Source organism: Aplidium turbinatum, chromosome 17, assembly GCF_918807975.1.
Source record: "Aplidium turbinatum chromosome 17, kaAplTurb1.1, whole genome shotgun sequence".
NCBI classification, from domain to species: domain Eukaryota; kingdom Metazoa; phylum Chordata; class Ascidiacea; order Aplousobranchia; family Polyclinidae; genus Aplidium; species Aplidium turbinatum.
Window position 1 is genome coordinate 11,901,927 of NC_137488.1, and position 23,342 is coordinate 11,925,268.

The following is a 23,342-nucleotide window of genomic DNA, read 5'->3' on the forward strand; positions in this document are numbered from 1 at the left end:
GTAACTGAATGCTTTGAATATCAAGAACCGGTAGACTAATTAGCAGCATATCCACAAGGCGAAACATTCTTTGTGTTCTAATAATGTCATATTTTTTATCGATAACTCTTGATACCAATCAATTCCCTCGATCATCAACCGTCGCAGTGACTCTTCAACGACAGCTCTTGTCAGTGAAAGGAATAATTTGATGGCAATAACACATCAAGTGTAGCAATAGACAATAATGTTCAGTACCAAAGCAAGTTCCGGGACCACGCGAGAACTTTACTGAAGTTCTAGTTCTATCTACATCTGTACGTTGCACTCTTAAGGGGGCAGTTCTACTTAGAATCGCATTTTTCGTACTTGTCATAACAATCTACACACAAAAGTTCACCCACAAGCCTCTACAAACCATATATTGCTGGAAAAAGGAGGAAACAAGCTATCCAAAAATATTTACTTTGTTAGGCTGGGGCAATCCATTAAGGGTTTACACCATCTTTTAACTCTTATTTTTTTAATATAAAAAAATTTATAATTACTATGCATCGAGAGCAAATTTGACTACAGGATTTGGTAATAAAATATTTATTACTCTGAACATTGAAACAAAACTCAGTCATTATGTCGTAAGGGCCTACTGTACATCTGTTAAAATTTTTAGCCAATTCTAACCAGTAGTTTTCTAGAAGAAACATTTTTAGTGCACAAAAACATGATTTTGAGTAAATCGCATTTGAAAAATAGAATTAGGTAAATTTATGCCTTTGACTTTAAATATGACTTTTTTTCTTCTATGTTCATTCACAACAATTAAAATATACATAATGAACAAAATACTGAGTTTACATATACACGAATTAAACATATCAGTGGCCACCAGGTACATAATCACCAGAAATTGGTGTTTTCGAAATTCGAAGACTTTAATCTTTTGGCTTTAAATTTTTATTCACATTTTAAACTGAGGTGCGTTCAGAAAACCTTTCGTTTGAAGCCTAATGAGGGCAAATAGGTAAAAACTGACTGAATTGTGAAGAAAGGGGCGTTCTTCCCGGCTATCAGCACAAGGCTGAGCAGTGAGCACTCACTAGTACAGCGAGCAGTTGCGATTCGCTAACCATAACGGTGTAGCTTCCACGCTAGCTATTCAGACCATTCAATCAACAATATGTTTCTCGGCAGCCGATTTGTAGCAAGAATTGACAGCGATAGACACGTGTTTCGCCCATGAGGCTGGGCTCATCAGTATCGCACCGTATTCTAGCCACAAACGTGTCTATCGCTGTCAATTCTTGCTACAAATCGGCTGCCGAGAAACAAACTGACTGCGTATACGGAATCTACGATAAATTTCCAATATAGGCTATATCAATAAAATAAATTTGAATTTTTTCGAAGTAGAACTGCCCCCTTAAACCGTCATATTTTGTGGGAGCATTATAACTTATTTCGCATAGGCTGTTGACTGCTTTGCATGGCGGTTTGGGCTTTTGCCTGAAGCAAACTGTTAAACAACTTCTTGAACTCCGTTAGTTTTTATAACAGCGGTGACAACCTAATTAATAACGTAATGGCCGATAAATTTTTTTATCAACTAATGTCTATGATTGCACAAATATCCAAAAGGATACTAATTTGTGTCGCCGGGATTGAAGGAAAAATGTGGATACAGGCGAACTGTCGATATAATAATTATTGAAGTCTAGTGTACAGTACTGTCATTTCGGTCCCGAGCAAGCAAACATTTGCGTTTTGTTGCTTCTACATTTTTTCTAGATCTGGTCATGTTGTGACAGGCATTATATAAGTTAATCAAACCTAATTTAGAATGAAAATTAGCCGCATTATGGTACGGTAATTTTAACCTAATTATGAGACATATTTCTAGAAGACATAAAATTCAGGGGATTTAAGGATTTATTAAGGCTCTAACGAACGATCATTAAGGCCTCAGAGTTTAATGGTTGGATGGTTTGGATACAGCTTATATATATATAACATAATTTTGCGTATAGCTTATTTTAACAGCTTGAAAAAAGCTCTGAGTCTTAAGGGGCAATTGGTGAAACACGTTGCGTGATTATAACACCACGCTGAAGATGTTTCAGGCGTATGCTTTGCGATACCATACCAGATGAGTGTCTGCAGTTGTTTTTGCTCCGAAAAGTGTCAACAAAAAAATAAAAACAGTGCAATTAACCAACGAAGACAATATTAACGACAAAATTTTATTTGTGCGGCAATCTTCAAGTACATGTTCTATGTGGACCAGCTGGGTATGGGTAGGCCTACTACAGTACTAGGTATGGGATGACCATACTTTCACCACAGCAGAAGCCCCACACACAGGTTAGTTTAGGACCCCGATTTCCACAAAGAAGATGCTGTAGTTGAACAATGAACATCTGATGACAAGGCGTGCGCTTGGCTTCGTCTATCGACGTCGAGGCGATGTGAAACTGGATTTGCTTTGACAAGCTCGTGTTTCAACGATCACTGACATCACAATTCAATAAAGTTCTTTCCATTGGACGTGTTGATAAATATGTTTTTTCTAAAACGTGGAAAGTATTTGGTCACGGTTTCCATGATTCAATTGCTATGAACAATAGCTGCCGAACGGCTATGCAACACTCCCAACCTCAGTAAATGACACAGATAAGAAAACGGTAAATAGCGGATGAAGACAAACAATAACACATGCCATGTTGTACAACAGAAAATTCTCAAAGCCAAAATAAACAGTAATTTTCTAATTTTTCTTTAGAAAATGTTGACTGGGCGATTTTTAATACCGACATTACATTTAAGCTGGTTGGTACAAGCTGAAATATCATGAGTTGTAGAGCTAATGCTGATGCACCAAACTCAACAATAAACGTGTCAAATTCCAAAAGAAAATTTTCACAATGTCCATACACATTTTGCCTCAACATAAAACAGTTTGTTATTGTAGCATACTCCATAAACGCACTCAAAGGAGACGCATTTCAAGCGACTGACACAGTAAATGATACATTTTGATACGGCAAGGAATCCCACTGCATACGGTAACTCGACATGATCGAAGAGGTAGGGCACGGTGCGGGTGTAACTGTGAGTCACAATTTCAATATTCTTAGTTGGAATGAGCTAAATTGTTCCACGTTGGTCAAAGAAAACTTTTAAACGATTTAGTTTCCTTAAGAGCAGGAAAATAGCTAATCGTCGTACAAACCGCTTTCAATAATCTTTTGAATATAGGAGCCACTGGTGGAGTGTTTGTGCACAAAACGGGCTTTCTCTCTGTTGCGGGTGGTCGGTGAATCTTCTTGGGGTGATAGAGAAGGATTTGGCGATGGTGGCAACGCAGGCTTTTTCATAACCAGCAAAGAAACTGAACTGGATCTTCTGTTTCTTGTTGGTACCAGCAAATTCTGGTTTCGATTTCTCATCGACGGTTTCAAAGCGCGCCCGCGGGATGACAGTGCAACAGGAGCGGCCATTTCGATCGGATGAGTCTCGATGGTTTCCAATGGCACAACCACTGCGTTCTTTTTGATTTCTTCGTCAATCTTGCGGTAAGAAGAAACAATTAACGTTTCTTCTTCATTTCTTAACGTTTTCTGTGCATCATCGCTTTCGGAAGCCGGCCGAACCGTCTTTTGTTTACGAATCAAATGTTTCTTATCCGCTTCGACTAACAACTCCATGCAAAGCGATGGGCAGTCTTGCTTTCTCGCCTCTTCGGCGTTCACACGTAAAAGTGATAAACGTTTATTTAACCGTGCGGGAGGATTGATGTGACTTGATCCGTTGCATAGGTCGCCTTTGTAGTGGGGGTGCCTCGACTTGAACAAAGCTTGACGTAGTTCTTCAAATGCGTCGTCTTGTGGTGGTACGGACTTGGATCGTTTCGCCGCAAGATCGCGTCCTGGAACTGAAAAAATATCTACTCACTGACGTCTAAAATGTCTATGAGTCTTTCTTTTTTCAAGTCAACTCACGTTTTTCGTTCACCAAACTCCTCACATTGGGTAAACATACTGAGCAAATTAAGTGCTGCCATTTTCGTCCGCACCAGCCTAGCACTGATGGTTAAAAACAGGTTTTTATCATGGTGTTCTTAACAGCTCTAAAAAGGAGATTAGGCTAAAATGAAGGGTCCACGTCTTTTAGGCGCAGACAGTTAGGCGCCGGTCAAATAGGCGCGCACACTCTGGCGTCAGGATATTTAGGTGCGGAGCACTGCGGCGCCCGTTCGTTTAAGTGCTATTCCTAGTAAAGCCTGCAGATTGTATCAGCTCAGTTTTGGCAAAACCTAGTCGGGGTTTTGACGGAAAACTGAGTTACTCTTCACTCAAGCCTACCACCAGCTTGAATATAGGCCACGGTATATTTTTTACTGATGTTTGGTGTAGTTATTATTTGACTTAACTAAAAGTGAACTCATTCATGTTCGGAAATTTGAATAATTTATTGATAAAGCTTTTACCGACGCAAACCTGGACTAACAACAAATAAATGCCGAACACGCGCATTAAAAAACAATATGTGTTTCTGTTCAATATAATATTTTATGTGAAAACCTTTGCCGGTTTAAGCAGCTTCACTCACGGAAGCCATGACATATTTTTCTGTTCAATACAACATTTTGTGTAAAAAGCATTGCAGGATAAAGTAGCTTCATTCACTGAAGTTATGACAAACAACAAATAGGCTAAATGCACGCGCATTAACAAAACAACATATTTTTCTGTTCAATATAACATTTTGTGTGAAAAACATTGCCCTACTTGCCAAGCATCTGTAGACTTTACTAGGAATAGCACCTAAATGAACGGGCGCCGCCACCTAAATATCCTGACGCCACGGTGTGCGCGCCTATTTGACCGGCGCCTAAAAGACTTGCTCCCAAAATGAAGGCTGCAGTTGCATTGGGAAATGCCTGAATTGTGGCTAAGCAGCAGAGCACAATATTCTAACAAACAGTTCACGTTGAATAACTTTTTGCGATTTTGCGAAAGACGATTTTGCAAACGTAGATCACACCGAGATGGATTGTAGTCGTTGCAACTACGTCCTACAAATTCATCTGGTATAGGCAAGGTATTTGGAGAAGAATATCACCAACAAACCTTTCGTGTTCTTTTTTTGCACGCGTCCAGACTCGTCACCAGAGGACGTTACGACATCACTGACATCTCGAGAACTGAAACATACGACGCAATCACAAGCACGAAAAAACATCAGACCGAACAAAACAGAAAATATCAAATTTACATTAACAGCGACAAAACCAGGGGATCTCAACCTGGGGTCAACGAGTCTTCGGGGACTCGGGGTTCGTAAAAATTTAAAGAAAAGTACTAAAATTTATATACACTAGGTATCCATAGATAATTTTGGAAAATTTTCTATGTTTTCTTTTTGAGGCCCACAGACATTATATTTCTTTGAATGGAGGCAGTGACTGCTAAATGTCTAAAATTTATTGATCTAAAAAATGGCAACCTTTATCGCTATAATCTAAAATAAATAACATTGGCATAAAACAGAAGCCTGACTTTGTTTTGAAAGCAGTCTGCTGCTTGGTGGCATTCTTTCGGGCAAACATAAATGGAAATCGTAGCGGCCGAGGACGAGATAGTGTACCGCTTAAGATCCAACTCCGGACTAAATCGCAGTTGAGCCTGTTCTTAAACAGAGATTGAAAGGCTTCGCAATTTAAACTTCGGGGTTTCTGAAAGTACAAACATATGACAAATTTAAATACATTGTGCAGAATGAATTGAATACAAAACTCTTAAACTTTGAGTAGCCTACTTACCACGCTTTCACTGACACTTCCTTTGTCTAGGTTTGAACCGTCATTCCACAAGGAATCTGCAATCTCATGCAGAGATTCGTCAGAACTTGGAAGGTACTTTACGTATTGGGTTTTCTTTCGTTTGCGTTGTGGGATCTCTGCAATGAAACCACGGCATGATTGTTGTCGATATATTGCCCAACGCAGTGAATACTTCGGCATGTGAAGGCACTTTTTAGAGCTGTCATGGTACTTTTGGGTCCTTTGAAGCATTGTGCCCACTTTTACTTGCAGGACTTTAAAATTGAAGTGCAACAACTAGCATCAAGGCAAAAAGAGAAACGAGCATTAGGATAACAGGCTCCAGCGACGGGGTGTAGTACAACTACAAGTTACAGTAATGATAAGAAGTAATGATAATTCAACTGCCACTGCGTGCAACAGATGAAGGAATCTAAAGACGTGAAGCAAAATACGCCGAGCAATAAATACATTAAGCTGCTAACTTTTGTCTTAAAACAAAGGTTGCATTTACACAAAATAACATTACGATGTAGTTATTGCTCGTTTACCTCTTTCTTCTTCATCCACAACAACTTCGTCTTGCTTTTCAAGAATCAAGTCCTCATTCACGACAGATGTTGACTCACTGTGTGTACGCTTCCGTCGATCGCGGAAATGCCAATGACTGGCTGGTGTGAAAGACACAGGGGATCTTGGATCAGATGCTATAGGTTTCCAATACGCTCCATTGAGCGCCTGGTTTTTAAGAAGGCGATTTAATTCACGCGCAGAAGGTTCAATTGAAGATAGGTTGAAGCTGTTGTATTCGTTATGATAAAGCTGCGAGTTTAAACCATCACATGAAGTGTTTCCATTTGTTTTAAAATCTTTAAGTATCCCTTCAAGTGGTTTTAAAATAACATTGCACATTTTCATTTGCTGGTTAAGAGGACTGACGCCAGAGGCAACGTCTAGTTCTTGGGGTGGAAGAGTAGATGGACTCGACTGAAATTCTCTCTCACTTTCTGTCGGTGAGTTCAAAGCTGGAAAAGATTCTGTGTTGCAATCGTCATCTTGCTTCTTCGATTGGGACATTCCCCGCACGGTCTCAGGTGAATCAAAAGAAGAAAAGAGACTTGAGATTTTTTTATTTTCATTCTGCGAGCAAGTAAACGAACCATTGGCTATGCAAGGATAGCGTTTCTTTTCAAAAGAGCAAGCCGCTCTTGAGCCGGACATGTTGAGTTTTCGTTTGCCGCTTGATCTGTCTGACCCTGCGCCAGCTTTGAGTTTTTTCAGTAAGTCTACTGGAAAAATGTCATTGTTTTGATCAGAAATAAAAACTCTTTCAAGGACATCTAAGCTGTCAACAGATATAAATTGCAGCAATTCTTCAAGAATGTTTTCTCCAAACATTTCTTCATGATCCTTCTTTTCGGCATCACAAAAGCTCGTGCTCTCTAAATTTTCATAATCGTCTACTGCGGATGGAAAGTCAAGAGAATTAGGCGAAACTTTGATAGGTGTTGAACTGATCACAGTCGAGCTTAAAATGTTGTTATCTTTTACACATAAGCTGTTACCAAGTTCACTGACAGATCTGTGCAACATCTCGGCATCGTTTTCCAACGTAAAATTTGTCGCAGAGACTGATTTTAACGGTGAAGCCGGAAGAGCGTCCACAACAAAACCTTCTATTGCTGCTGATACGTTTGTGACAGCAGAAAAGTGGTGGTGGTCGAGAAATTCATGTGTTACCTGTGGCGAATTGCAGTCGCTGCCAACTTGTTTGGTATTTGATTTGGGATTTACTTCACCTTCTTTGTCTAATAAACTTTCATTTTCTTGACTGTGCAAGGATAACATGTCAAAGTCAGTTGCTGTAGATGAGGTATTCGCTTCTGTTGTATTAACGTCACAACATTGGCTGGGTACAGCAGCACTGTCACAAACTGCCGGATGAGGATTTTCTTCTTCGAAAATTGGAGGCTTCGGAACGCTGTAGATGGCAGAGCCAGACACTTCACCAGTTTTGCGAAGCTTCAGCAAAAGTTTCGGCGAAATCGGATCGCCGTTCCCATCTATATGTTCGTGGTCTGATATCTTACGTTGCTTGGACAAAATAGGAGAAGCAAGAGAATTAGAGCTGGAAGCATCTTTGTCTTCTTCTTGCGAGTTTGACTCGGGAGAAGTAATAAGTTTTCTACTAATCAATAACACAGTGTTTTTGCCTTTTTTCTTCTTACTGGAGAAAGTAAATGTCTCATTGCTTGCTTTTAGTGCAGAAAGGGCGTGATTTACTAAGGCAGGTGTTAAAGTCACTAGCCCATTTTGATTTTGAACTGAACGAAGACCAACAAAGCCACGAAATTCTTCTTCCTCACACCAAACATGTTCAAGCTTTCTCACGACCTCTGATACACTCGTAAGAGGAACATTCCAAGATGAAGAGCAAGGCTTGAAACCAAATACAGGAACAACATTTTCTTCTTCATTCTGGTAATATTTCTTACTTACAAGAATTTTCGTTGCTTTCGGTCGGCACGAGCGGTGTCGATGTGCCTTCTTTCCAAAAGCAAGTAGACTTCTTTTGAGTATCGAACGAGCTTCTAATGATTTCATAAGTTTTTGTCCAGCATCCGAAGACCCCTTCTTTGTTTTTTCAAAATTCTTTTGTTTTTTTAAGATAGCTTGTTTACGTTTCTCCAGAATTATCTTCTTTCTTTGCAAAGTCATTGTTTTCTTTTTTTCGAGAAAGAACTGCTCCGATTTGCCAAACGCCCATATTGGCAATAAATCGTTAGCTGAATCTGCGGCAGATTTACCAGAGGAAACATTACCAACTTCCAAAGGTTTTAGTAACGCCGATCTTCTCGAATTACGTTTACGTTCGATTCCAACAGCTTCTCTGCGTAAGTCAGGAAATTCCTGCACGACTGAAGAATGCACGCTGACAACGTCTAAACAGCTGGGCTGCTTATCCATTTCCTGAAAGAACTGTGAAAAGACATATGGTTGCATAATGACAGAGCACAAGGTATTATTTTGCTGCAATTCCAGTGTACCGTTCTTTCCCCTGATGTTTTGCTTCAAAATAGTTTTGTGCAATGATTCGACTTTTTTGCGCCTTGTTAAGAGCTCAGTCCTCGACAGTTGTTTTGCAGGAGTGGCAGAACTATTTGATGCCTTGATTTCATCACTTTCCTCTGGTTGATATTGTTCTGCTACATCTATATCACAAGTGACCGTGATATCATCTGAAAAATATTCCGCTGATGAATCAGGCTGATCTTCGTTAGAAACAACATCAGCTTCCACTGGTTCTGTTTCCATTGAACCCAGAAAGTCATTTTCAGAAATGAGATCCTGGAGTTTTGATGAATTATTGGAAGTGTTCATGGAAGTAGAGCTGAACTTCGCAACCGGTAAAGATGTTTCGCTCAATTCTTTTTTATTGCGCTTGTAAAGTGATGCATCAACTTTCAACGACATCTTCCGCTTTCTGTTCCTACCCACAGCTTGTTGTTTGGTAGATTCACCATTCACACTATTGTGTTGCGAAGTGCTGCCTTGAATAGGTTCTTCGGGAATCTTCTTTCTTCCGGAACGTGCACATCGGCACTTCCTGAACCAGTACGCTTTCCAGCCTTTCTTTGCCAAAGTCTCGTATATGCACAGGTAGTGGGATTCGTAAGGAACGGGTATGATTTTGTTTGTGGACCCTTGCCTGAAAACGACAAAAAATAACATTGAAACAACAGTAATTTCATGACACTTGAAGTTTGTTTTGTTTTGTGGCATCCAAGCTTACACCTGGTGGTTGAAGATTTAGATTAAGTGAACTGGAAAGCAAGGAAGCCAATCTTTGTGCCCACCTTATGTCAAAGACACAGTCCCACGCTCTTTAGCGGTGTCGAACAGGCGCCCTTTCGAACGTCGTTCATATGGTTATGGTGGTGGGATGAAGAGGTGAAGCATGGTATTTAGGAAAAGAGAGAGGTGTACAAACAGTGGAAAATAAAATAGGTCAGAAGAGAACGGAAAGACATACAAGAGTATGATGATGAAAAACAATGCAAAAAGGGTGGTTGCCAGAGCTATGAGAAACAGTGGTTAGGAGGAACTTTGCAAGTTGGGTGCAAAAACAACGTAAAAATTAGATCAAACCAGTATTCAGATAACTTAATTTGTTTAATTGGAGTAACTAAGGATCTGTACTGTCACCTCCAATACTTGCTGATGTGGGAAAATGATATATGGAAGAATTTTTTTGTTAAAAATAAATGGAAAAGTCTATCAGAGTTGTGTGCTACCGCCTACCTGCAATATTGTACGGCAGCAAGACATGGATACTAAAAGAAAGTGAGCTGGTAATTCTGAAAAGAACAGAAAGAGAAATGATAAGAGCAATACGTGGGGTAAAAACAAGGAGAGAAAAAGACTGAAGAATTGGTGGACATGCTAGAGATGAAGGGAACCACAGATCTATTTTCTGAAAGTCAATTTGCAAAGGCAAATTGAGTAAGATTGTATAAGCAAGCGCTAAGTGTGAGGAAAGAAGTTTTCTTTGAAAAGCAGTGACTTTGAAGGTGGATGGGAAGAGGAAGCAAGGATGTCCAAGAAGAACATGAAAAAGGTGAAGTATGAGGCAGATAAGGTCGTACCGAAGGAGAAAGATGCGATGGAGAGAGTGAGATGGAGAAAAGGAGTGAAGACGATCGCTGCAAACAAGGGATTTGCCATACCCGCTTGCAGGGACAAAATCGAAGTGGGATGATGATTGATGAGTTTGCACCGAGGCAAGTAAACTTTCTAACTCCACCCAAACCACTAAATGTGAAAAAAGTATATTTGTACGAAAGTGGTCATGTGTTTTAAATGGCAAGTAGAATTGCATTTGCTAAAGATTAGGTTGCGAAAATTGTCTGTAGGCCTACCCAGTAAGTTTCTTTTTGCGGTATAAAAGTTACCAGCTATTGAAAAAAGTCTTTCTGCTTGGGCTGATGTTGCAGTTAGCTCTAAATGTGATTGTAATTTGAACCGAATGTTTTTGATATAACAATAATTACATGAAAACGTGTTACAATTAATTGCATTCAATTACAATCGTAATTAATCAGACTCTGATGGACACGTGGCTAAAGCAAAATTTTAATGCTATATGATAGACGTAAGATGATAGCAACACATTCTCAAAAAAACAGTCACAAGCGTAGTTTTTCTTCCTTAATACAGTTTCACTTTAACGTTCTTATACCGAGAAGAATTTTTACACAAATTAGACTTGACATTTTTACTGTAGTATAATCTATGTTTGAAAAAAAAAGCGGAAAATTAACAATTTGTCCTAGTTATGAGGCTACATTAATCACAAGGTGCACGAATTCAGATTCAGAGCATCCTATAGAAAGGTGCACGAGTGCAAAAAGGCTTAAAAAGACTTGCATTAAGAATTAAGCAAAATTTCAGCTTACCAGAGTACTCAGCTGTACATTTCAACTGTTAGCCTTATTAGTGTACAAGTACAACGTTTACCTTCGTCTACGTCCTCTGCGCTGCCGCTTCGTATTGTATGCCATCGTATTATTTTGCTCAGCTTTTTGGACTGAAGATGAAGTAGCGAGAAAGTCGCGAACGATCGAATTCATTGATGCACCTTGACCAGTCCCTTTGCGTTTGCTGGGAGTTTTTACTCGCGTTTGCTTGCTACTGCCATCTACCGACTGTTGTGAAGGAACCTTCGGTTCAGCGTTGGATATCGCCTCGGGTGTTTCATTAACTATAGAAGCGGGGGTGCTATGTTTTTTGGGGGCCGTTGCTTCTCGCGATGTTGAAGTTTTTGAAGCCAGTTGTGCAACTTTTACCTTTCTTCTAAAACCATTTTTGGTACAGAGTTTTGTTAAATGCCCCTTCACGATTGGAGTCTTTGTCAAAAACGGTTCAGTTTTAATATTTAACTTTCGGAATAAGTTTGTTGTTTTGACTGGAGCAGATAACTTTGCAAGTGGTGACGCGGTGCTTTGAATTACTCGAATAACTTTATTGTTGGTGGCGACAGTCTGATTAAAGTTGCTGGTGGTAGGATGCAACATCTTTAGCAGATACTTCTTGCATTTCGGTCTGTTGGTCTCTGACTTGGGATCAACTGTCGTTAGAGTAAAATTTTGAAGACGCTTTCTTTGGTCAGGTTTTAACGTAAATGTCTTTGCATTTGATATTTTTTTAAACGTTGCAGACACTCCTGGCAATGTAGACAAAACCGGTTTTCTTTTTGCCAAGACTCCATTCTTTCCTACAATTGTAACCACAGGAAACTTAGCACCGTTTTGACCGGACAATGAAACTAACGGTTTCGTTTGTCTTAAGCACTGACTTTTTTTGCACTGAAATTTAAAAGTCGCAGGTAGCTTCGAAGCTCGCAGACCACCACGTGTAACTGTATCGTTGTGAATAGGACTTTCTTTGACAGTAGAAGAGTTGTTGAATATGCAGCTGGAGAGAGACACAGTGATTGGTGGTCCGATACTACAACCAGGTTTCTGAAATTGAAGGTGATTTGGAGAATGTCTAGTATTTTGACTAAACTCTGTAGTACAATTGTCATCATTTTTGTCTTTTCTACAGACGACAGTTACAGGTTCACAAGGCTTCTCAGCATCAATCTCGTTGTTTTGTTCCTCAGAAGAAAAACCCCTCGCTTCCACAGCCAGATTTTGTTCACAAAATTCGTTGGCCGTTACGTAAAGAGTGGCGATCAAATGGTTGACAAGCTGGGCCACAGAATGTACGACTCCGGCCTTTTTTTCGGGTTTATAGACATCAAAGGATATATGACTGAGACATTTATAGCAAATTTGAAACTGTACCTGCAAAAAATTGTCCTTGTTAGAGAATATCAAACCAAGATATAATGAAAAACAATACAGCACATCTGACACAAAACTGGCCAAAAACTTATTTGATTGTAAAGTTTACCATTGACAAAGATTCTTCTCCATGGTTATGTCGGCATACGTATAGAGACGACATTCGCGATTTCAATTCTTCGTCGGACAATGCAGTTGCAACAGCAAATGTGCAACTTTGTGGCTTTTCATCAGTCCCCAATGACAAGTCACTCGGCAGCGATTCATCGCTGTACTTCAGCAAGACCTCCTGTACAATTTTGTTCAAACGTGAATGCATATGTCAAGAATTTAGTTTAGCAGGCAATTTTTACGCAAATGAACATTTAATAAATGCTTTACGACATGAAAGTCACTGAAAAATTGCGTCTAACCTAGCATACAAAAGTAAAATACTTACGGCCACATTGACGCACAAAGTCTTCCAATCTGCAGAATTCTTATCGTTCATTTCGTTAGTTGGTTGCAACGGTGCAGTACTTTCTATCTCCTCACCGTCTAAAAATCAAAGTCTTGTAAAATCAGCTCTGAAAATGTTACAGAAAAAAGTGAAAAAGCTGCTTTTGATATCAAAAGTAAACTCAAAATACCGTTTCACTTCATTAATTTTCTATCTATTACTTTAATAATTTCCTATTTTTTATCATATCCCATGCAAAAAATACTGATTCGGTTGACAGGCTGACCAAGTTTATGCTACATAGTGTGCAAACTGTGCATGGTGTGGGGGACATAATATATGCTTCATAATATACACGCTACAGCCGCCACACACACACGAAATAATGCTTACGGTACGTCGACGTAAAGCCATACACTATCAGCGATACAGTTACAATCGAGAAAAAATTCTGTTCAGTGTCATGCTTATACCCGTGGGTTTGCGACGACGAACAATAATCACACCACTATGGTCTTCTAGGTTGCCTGCATTTCTCACAACTTTCCATATTCTATCAACCGGCAGTGGCTCGTTGTCTGAAAGAGTTCAAGTTACAATTATGAGCCCAACATCTGCTGTTTTCTTGCCATCAAATCGTATGACAGTATCAACAAAAAATTAGCAATTAGTATGCTTATGACCATATCTTGGTGGCAGTCAATGCCGAGTTCTTTGTCAGTCGACACACTGTTGTATCAGATGACGAATCAATTTAGTGGAGCTTGCTCGACACCTGCCCAAACATCTAGATTCTAGACCGAGTCGCCGCCACTGCTCGAGGGTGGTAAAAGGCAGAGCCCCTCGACCCTTGGAGTGGCGAAGAAGACGATGATAAAGTGTAAATGACAAAAATATTTTCAAATTTGAAAATGTAAAAATGTGTCTTATGCTAGCAACTTACCAGATTTAGATGACGCAAGAGAGTCTTCCGTGGCTATTATCTTGGCAGTCCCGTCACAAACGTTCCACAAGCCCTGTGTCATACACGAAGAAACGCCGTGATAAAATTCGGCAGTTGCTTGTCAAAAATAATATACGTATGCAACACAATATACAGTTGTGCAAAAAGACAAAAAGTTGGGAAGAATCGTTAAATTGTTCCCAACAACTCGAACCCCGTGGAGCATGACGTTTTAGCTACAAAAAAAACGTAAGCTTGCTCTACTTCGCTTTGCTTTGTGGTTTTTCAGTGTAAACAAAGGTTTACAACGTGTTAATTCTGAAGGGTTCTTTCAAATATAAAAACAGACCACGTAAAAAGCGCAGTGACACTCGGTAGCCGCAGCAGTGACACAGGTAGCCAGACAAAAAGTTGGGAAGAATCGTTAAATTGTTCCCAACAACTCGAACCCCGTAGAGCATGATGTTTTAGCTACGAAAAAACATAAGCTTGCTCTACTTCGCTTTGCTTTGTGGTTTTTCAGTGTAAACAAAGCTTTAAAACGTGTTAAGTCTGAAGGGTTCTTTCAAATATAAAAACAGACCACGTAAAAAGCGCAGTGACACTCGATGTGATTAAGCATATATTAACGTACATGTGCAATATGTGAATAAAATGCCATAAACCATCTAACAACGTTTTGTCTTGTTTTCCCAATAAATGACGTAAACTTAGTGCATCAAGTGCAAGTACAGTATATCTATCAACAGCTGACTAATAACTCTTTTACATAAATGTGGTCCCTTTGGCATGACACAACGGTGATAAAACCGAAAGAAAATCTTTTCCATTGAATGTCGCTCCAGGTCGTTGAAACCAATACTTCTGTCTACGAATCGAAACAATAAGAGAAATGACATCACCTTGAACAACTTTTCCTTGACCGCACACAGCCAGCATGCTTCGTCGTTTTGTTGCAAAGCAACTGATATACTCTCAGCATAATCCTTCTCTTTAATAAATTGAAGCAACTGTTGTAAGCCTGCAACAAAGACAAAATTAAGCAACTTTCCAATATCTGTGTTCTTTTGAGTAAACACAGGATTAAAAAATGCAGATTTAATGAGTGACTGAGTTGATAAGTAAAACTACCAAATTCTTGTGGATAATCTTGAAGTATGGGCCTACCGTAGCAGTATATTAAAAAAAATTATAGAAAATTCACAGTAAAGAGGTCGTAAAACTTGTACATGTACAAGATCATGAACACTTGAATTTAAAATATGAACCAACAAAACTAAGCTTTAAATTAAAGTTTCAAAAAATGCAGCACATATTGACATTTTGACCAGAGATCTGTTTCGGTGCGGTTTCGAAAGGAAAAAAATCGTCAAATCATGTTTTAAAATGTAGGCAACCTACATTCCCACAACCTTGCATTGGGTGAAATCATAAAAATACACAAAAGGAGTTGGATTGCATGATTCAAAACAACAAGATTCGATAATTATGAATAAATTGTAGTTTTTCCACGTCTGTCAAAGGCACTGCACAAGAAATGATGTCATCATTTATGAATGCAACCAAACACGGGAACAAATTTCAAGATTTTCCACGTCTGTCAAAGGCACTGCACAAGAAATGATGTCATCATTTATGAATGCAACCAAACACGGGAACAAATTTCAAGATTGCCAAATCCTAGCCAAAAAAACATAGCCAACAGAACACCCCCATTGTTATCAACTGTTGGTGTAATTATGAACGTGAATTTGTAAAGTATTCTGCAACCAAACAAACAAGACTGAATAAACTTACTCATGGTATGCAGTTGAATTAATGAATTCTAACTTTAGACTAGCAATGCAAATTTTTTGATTGCATTTTTAGTCAGACTTTTAAATAAGAAATTGACAATTGTTTATTTTTGAAACGGTCTCAGTGAAAAACTAACGTGTAAGTATATTGAAAATATTTCTTGCAGCATATATTCACAGCCTAAAATTCAAGTGGTAGGCTACTTGATAGTTAACATTGGCTAATCTGAATTCCAAGTGAAAGTCTAGATGTCATGCATTGAACATAAAACACCATGTACAAAATCTTCACATACATTATAGCAGCTGGAAGTTGGACAACATTGCAAGAATTTTCAGGAAACTACTTGTGCCAAGTTGGAAAAGGCAGGATAATCTGACCACACACTTTTCAACCCAACACATTTCGGCTAGTTCTCTTTGGCCAGATCAAAAACACATCGCATAAGCAAAAATGTATGCAAAGCCAGAGTAACAATAATATCATCATTTACTGCATGAAGAGCTTACACTGGTTGGCCCAGTAAAATTGAAAATCTCCTGTGAATATCTACAACATTAAAAATCGCAGACAGTAAAAAAACAATATATACAGTTATAGCATTAAGATAAAAGTCTTTTGGTGAATATTCTTTCAGCACAGCAACAGCACATTTACTCAGCTTGGTATGTTGTTGAAAATAACAAATACATAAATGTCCTAACCAATATAGTAGTCTCCAAATCAAAACTTACCTAGTTAAGATGTTTTTTATTGAATTTTGTCTACATGAATAGACTTTCCTTTATTTGAAGTTTACCATTAAATTACATATTGTTTAATAATTAGTTTATATATGTTGTTTCTGCATGAAGTAGAAAAGAACAGCAAGTTCAAAAAGTATGTAAATATCTCTCCAGAAACAATCCATCTGAAAATTATCTTCCCAGAAAAAACCCACTTTGGTAAATATCTCCCCAAAGAAAATTCACCATGATATATATCACCAAGAAATATTCCTCTGGTGAATATTTCTCCCAGTACAAAATTAAACTATGTAACGGGTAGATGTTTTTCCACGGGGATACTTGTAAATGTGGTTGTTTTCTGGAGAGGATAAGGAGATATTTCCGAGTTGAATTTTTTCATCGAAATTTTTACCGGTTATTGTGTGTTTATACTGCAATATTTTATTCTCATTCCAAAACTATCCATATGGTAGCCAGACAAAATCTACTTGTAACAAACACTCATTTGTTGAAGTGCCGTATTGTGTTTGTTATAATATAAACAACATTTTTCTTGGACTTGATCCAATTGTCTTTCATTGATGAAAAAAAGAATTTTATAAGTTGGAAGTGTCACAGAAAAAAATCTTATAATGATTATCCACTTTTTCAACATAACAAAACAAGGGAATGTAACAATGGAAAGATTTTACCAGAGAACTTTTACTGAATAATGCACAGTATTGCACAATAAATTGTTTGATTCATCTGCACCGTGTTAGCAGAATATTTAAGTTTTCCTAGGCCACTTCTGCTGTGCTAAATCGAATTTTCATTTGGATTTAAATGATGAAAACTCAAGCAAAATGCAATGAAAGGCTAGAGATTGATTCTGGGTTAAGTTTCTAGCTCCTTTCCCTATCATGCTTGCACCTACCAACACAGTGACAGTTTGGAGTCACTATTAATACAATGTGCATTGTGCAGTGTCAATTTTGTTTTTTTACTTCCATATTGCTTCAGTTCAGTAATAAAAAAGTGTAGGTGTTGCTTAACATTTAGTAAGCTCTATCAAACATACCACACATTTATGAAGCTTGACAGAGGAACTAAAATAACCTGACATTTATCAGATAGCCGCCAGGCCCGTAACTAGGGGGGGCGCAGGGGGGGCGAAGCCCCCCCTGCAAAAATGTTGGCACCCCCTGGAAAAAATTATGTTAATTAGCTCTGTTCGCTGACTTTTCAGTTTTATACTCAATTTTCTTGTGTTGTTTAATTGTAAACATTGTGTGTTTAAGGGTGTGGTAGAATGTTGTCTCTAAAACAAAGTTTGCCTAATTTTAAACGAAACTGCATTAAAAGAGCGAGTTTTGCCTATACCAAACATTCAAATATCTCAGCCAGGAATTAGCAACAAGAAAACATAGAGACTTAGCTTTATTACCGAAAAATGCCCTAGAAAACATGATCTTATCCTTTTGCTATGCCACCGGACAGCACCATTTTTCAGGAATATTTATACCCACATGTTTGTTGAAAATGCTTTCAGAATGCACCAAATTCAAAGTAATTTTTCAAAATTTTCTGGGGGAGGCCCCCCAGACCCCCCGCTGCTGGGTGTCGCCTTTGGCGAAGACGCCGTCGGTCTTTGTCCATCGGCCGTCAACCCCCACCTCCTTTCAAAATTCCTGGCTACGCCACTGACTGGTTCTATAATAAACTAGTCTAATGCAAACGTTGTATTAGGCCTTCGATTAATGTTCTTGCGTAAATATACCCACATTGTGTACAAACGTCGTTTTCGTACATGATACGGAAAGTAAAAGTTGGGCCCCCTCTAGAATACTTTTTGCCCCCCCTGCTGCTCCAAGCTAGTTACGGGCCTGATAGCCGCTCATCTTCAAGGTTTGGTTTGAATAAAGAGGTTTAAAACCTTCAATATGTGTTGATTGAACAAGATGACCTATATTATGCATATTGCATTGGTTATGTCAACATGCAAGCTTTAAGTTCGACCGGACGTTGATCTGCTAAGCTTGATAGCAATCAGAATGTAGTACAAGGTGATACGAACCACAGTTAAAAGATATATTATAGTCGTGGTATATATTTTGTCTAATTTTGAGCTACTCGAGTACTCGTGTGTTACAGTTACCATGCAAATATTGAAATAGGTTTTGGCACTTAAGTAGAAAATCTAAAGACCAACTGGCAACACTGGTAACAGAAAAAGATTGATTATATATTTTCTGAAGTAAAACAACTTTTTCAGAGATTGAAGACTCAGTCATGACATGTTGACAATTTAATTTCTAAAACTTTCATTTCAATATATTTGCATTCAGTGGCAAAAACCAGGTGGATGGGATTGGGGCGATCAGCCGATCACCCCACTAAAACACGCAAAGGTAACTTTAGTCATGGCGTAATTTACAAGGTTGTATTAATTTAATGTAGTGTTGAAAGTGTGAAACAACACATCATTGTGTTTTAATCTATTGACGTCCCCGTCAACGATCACCTTCGGTAACAGGAACATCACCAAATTAGAACTGGACTACTACCGTACTGTGTTTTGTTGAAACCTCCTCCCCCAAGGCTGCTTGTTGGATCTGCCGTTTCCATTACATGTAGGCTAGAGTTCGAAATCAAAGTTCCATTAGCTTCAAGTTACTACTATAGGTCCACACAGGTCGCTATGGTGTAGAAGTATGTATGGACCCAATGATTTTGCTAAAGACTTACATTGTGTGAATTGTGATACATGTATTGAGTGATACCATAGTTACATAACTCTAGAGATGTACCGATATATCGGTATCGGCATCGGTATCGGTGATATCGGCCATTTTTTGAGTATCGGTATCGGCATCGGTATCGGCAAAATTTGGCCGATACTGTGGCCGATACTAAACATGTAATAAAAAGGCGTTTGCTGTGAATTTTCTGCAGAAGCAAAGATATAGATTTTTTAAAGTAGTAACTAACGTCACATTGATGTAGAAAAATAAAAACCTGTTCAAATTTTTGATACCTCACACTCCCATGACTTCATGCGCACACCTTTTGGCATTGTTTGCTTACAGTGATTCTTTCACTCAAACAAAACGTTTTGTTTCAGAAGTTTTGCGTTGTTCGACTCTTAAGTTGTGAAGGAGACTCAATTTCTCCAATATTTATCATTTATATATGTTTCTTTTTTACTCTCAACAGAGGATAAAACCAGGCCAGGACTGCCCAGGTGGCGGAAATGTGTATAATTTTGCATCGTTTTTGCGTTGCTGGACGTTTGGGAGACCCGTGTAACTTGGTTCTTTTTGGTGGGCTGGTTCTGTCGGTTTATGATTTGGTTTCCGCATTTAGTTATGGTGGACTCGCCAAGCTTGGGCAATGTCGTGGCGGAGTGGGTGGGAGCGGTGAGACTGCGAGTCCTCGCTGGGCTGGTCAATAAGTGGTCTTGTTGCACCTGGGATGGCGGCCTCGTTGTGGGGGGAGCGTTCTTCTCGGCTGTCGGCGCGGTGCTGGGCACTCACTGGTGTGGCGGGCTATTGCAATTCGCTGGCCATAGCGGTGTGGCTTCCACGCTAGCCATTTAGACCATCCAATCAACTATATGTTTCTCGGCAGCCGCTTTGCAGCAAGAATTGACATCGACAAGAATTGAAATGGCTAGTGTGGAAGCTGCACCGTTGTGGTTGGCGGGTTGCAGCTGCTCGCTGTGCTGGTGGGTGCTCGGCCTTGTGCTGGTGGCCGGGAGGGGCGCTCCTTTCTTCGCGGTGGGGTTGTCGTCTTGGGCGCGGCAGGACCGTTTTGATTGGTTTGGTGAGGATTCGTGGTCCCATTGCTTTCGTGTTGGGCCTGCTAGTTCTGCCGTGGAATTGTTTGGGCTTGGTGGGTATGTTGCAGCGAGGGGTGGAAGTTGGGTCGCGGACTGGTGGAGCCGGCTTGCTGGGGGCAGCCGGGTTGCATAGTTTTTTTGGACGTTTAGCAGCGTGGGGGCGATGCGGGATTGTGCATTTTTGCTGCCTGGGTGGTCTTGGCCTGGCAAAAGCTTTTCAACCAAACGACAAGCGCCCTTAGGTTGCATATTACTTGTCGAATAGTTTTTGTACGACTACACAAATCATTTGGTTTACATTTTACATCTTATTATCAATTATGATAGCCTATTTGGAGAGTTTGCGCAAATACTTTATTTAATTTTTCAGAAACCCCAATTATGATGTAATGTTTCTTCCCTTATACCCTAGTCCTCAATTATGGTGGCCTTTCATTACTAAAACCTACTATTATGACACAAAAATGCGGTTGAGATTGGATTCTTGAATCTTTAATAAATTATACCAATTGAAAGCTTTTTTTAATAGTTTTATGCAAATAAGGTAAAACTTAGCATTTGATATAATACCTTGCAAATACCAAAATTGCATCTTTTTGTAACACCAAAGTATCGGCCAAAATATCGGTATCAGTATCGGTATCGGCCTAAAAAAGTGATATCGGTATCGGGATCGGTATCGGCCACAATATTGGTATCGGTACATCTCTACATAACTCATACTTGATAATGATTGTTAAGTATCTGATTAAAAGTTAAAGAAGGACGTTTCCTTTACTGGCCCAAAACTTGGTCCATTTGTATGTATGCAGCCTACACAAACCAATATCCAAAACCACTGTGATGTATAAGATATAATTGTAAACTATATGTACATAGAAATCCCCCCCAAGTGATTTAGGCTATCACTTGAAAAAACCCACCCACTACAGTTTCAATTTTACAGAGGGGATAATTGCAAGATGGATTTATCTGCAATGATCTTAATCCTGGTAAATGTTTTCCAGGAAATAGTCTATGTATCAGAGTGTTTTTTTCTGGAGAGGATATTTCCCAGGGTTGATTTTTACCTAAATTCGATTGTTGTAGTGGAAAATTGTTGCATGATGTTTTTGTAAAAGATTTGTTAGGCCATAGCTAACATCCCAAGCAGAAACGAAGATGATGCGATTTAAGCTTTTAATGATGGTCAGAAATAAAGACAATTAAACTGAAGCTTCAACAAGGTTTATTTAATCTTAAGATATCAATGCTTATTGCTTAATATGATATACAGTTGTGTATACCATCATCATGTTGCAGCACAACATCTTCAAAAGATGCATTCTTTTAACATACAGTATGTATGTGTAATTGTATACTAAGTGGAGTGGCAAAGTCATAGTACAAACTGAAGAATTTGGATATCCAAGTTGTGCAAGAAAATCAAATGGGGAGAAAATTTTATTTATACTTTTTACATCCTTTGTACGACAACATAGAGTAGGTTTTAAAGATTTTTACTGCAACCAAAGACTTTTACACATTTTAAAATGGCAAGATTTTTTGCAAAAATCTTTCATAATGTGTATTTGAGTGTATGAAAATAGTCTTTTGTGACCACTGTAAAAATTTATTTCAAATTTTTCATGATCTGCCCCACAACATGGCATTGAATGATGAAAGTCTTGAACAATCATGAACTTTGTCAAACAGTTGGAAAACTTAAGAGAATTATGTGTTTGTGGGTGTTTTAATCGGTAAATGTTAAAAAAAACGTCTTCAAGGTGTCATGCACCATATTCAGACGTCGTCGAAACGTGGTTACGAGTCAAGTCAACGGAACAAAGAAAAACGCGTCAAAAATCACGAAAACGCGTTGTACATGATGACTTTAACTTTAAACTAATGAGTAATGAGATTCTTGTTTTTATTACAACAACGTTAAAGTCGATTTGCGACGAATGAAACGTAATTTACCGTTTTAAAACATGATTTGAACGGGTCATTCACGTGTGATGTCAGCTAGCGCAAGCAAGGGACAGTTTACAGAAATCTTTTAACTTTGTTGCACAAATATGACAAGAGATGAGAATAACAAATCTCCCAAAAACATACTTCAATTGTTAGTTATCGATCTACTTACCAATGCCCGAAACAATTTCATTCTTCCCGTCCAAAAATGATAGCAGAATTTTTGATTTGTTTTTGTGGTTAAACACATCTAACTCAGACTTACTTTCCATGCTCTGAAAGTTGCTACATCTGCAAAACTGAAAGATTTATTAGCATGTATAAAAGAACACCCTCACTGCTTCGCACGCTAAAACGAAATGGCAATGAGGATTCATTGATGACGTTAGTAGCGATGTAGCCTACTGGTAGCTTTCCTTGAAACCTTCAAGTAATTTTTTTGTGACAACAGGTAAATCTCATCAGTTTAATATAACGCTGAAATCAATCTTTGAACTGTGTTTGTTTCACGCCATACTGTGATGAATTTCCTTTCAACAATTTTCTAATCTCAATTGGCGCAGAAGATGAATACATGCAAATTATCTACGAATCAAATACTGTCAAGGTTTAATTCGAAAATCAATTTTATCGTGAAACTTTTCCGTTATGGCGAAAAAACTAATTCAAGCTTGACCTTTTCTACAGCGAATGAAAAGTTAATTGGAAAAATTTAGATAAAACTAAAGTGAACTGTCATACAACCGAGTCAAGCAAAAATTGAGACGTTGCGAAAAAAACGTGCGTTTGACATGCCACGGGTGCATCTAATCCGTAAAGAAGATTTCATTGATGCCTTATCCGAGTCCGCTATATATATCATCTCAAAAAGTAACCTTTAATGATGTACTTTAAATCTAAGGGAATAAGCTTCAAAAAAATAATCACCGTTATTGCACTCGAAAGGCAGATAGGTTGCGTTTCCTCAGATTCTGTCTGTGTTCATGTCTTCATGTTGCTTTGAGACTATTTAGTGAC

The 23,342-nt window shown here is 38.7% G+C and overlaps 1 protein-coding gene across 1 annotated transcript; it reads right to left on the bottom strand.

The window, feature by feature from the left end:
- Positions 1–1,906: 1,906 nt before the first annotated feature.
- Positions 1,907–22,617, bottom strand: LOC145786187 (uncharacterized). The gene is made up of 12 exons (XM_082597833.1): positions 22,498–22,617; positions 14,930–15,048; positions 14,028–14,100; positions 13,558–13,662; positions 13,085–13,182; positions 12,755–12,934; positions 11,315–12,645; positions 6,349–9,506; positions 5,798–5,934; positions 5,535–5,710; positions 5,106–5,179; positions 1,907–3,907 (listed from the first exon to the last, which is right to left on the bottom strand). Exons 1-12 carry the CDS (start codon positions 22,595–22,597, stop codon positions 3,189–3,191), a joined length of 6,270 nt encoding a protein of 2,089 aa, XP_082453959.1. The 5' UTR covers positions 22,598–22,617; the 3' UTR covers positions 1,907–3,188.
- Between the last annotated feature and the right edge of the window lie 725 nt (positions 22,618–23,342).

Bases quoted from the DNA above. Each gene is read 5' to 3' on its own strand.
- LOC145786187 (XM_082597833.1), bottom strand. From the start codon at position 22,597: ATGGAAAGTAAGTCTGAGTTAGATGTGTTTAACCACAAAAACAAATCA. The intron at 12,935-13,084 runs GTAAGTATTTTA...AAAATTGTACAG, and splicing joins CTTTGTGCGTCAATGTGGCC to GAGGTCTTGCTGAAGTACAG. The intron at 3,908-5,105 runs GTTTGTTGGTGA...ATATTTTTTCAG, and splicing joins GCAAAAAAAGAACACGAAAG to TTCCAGGACGCGATCTTGCG.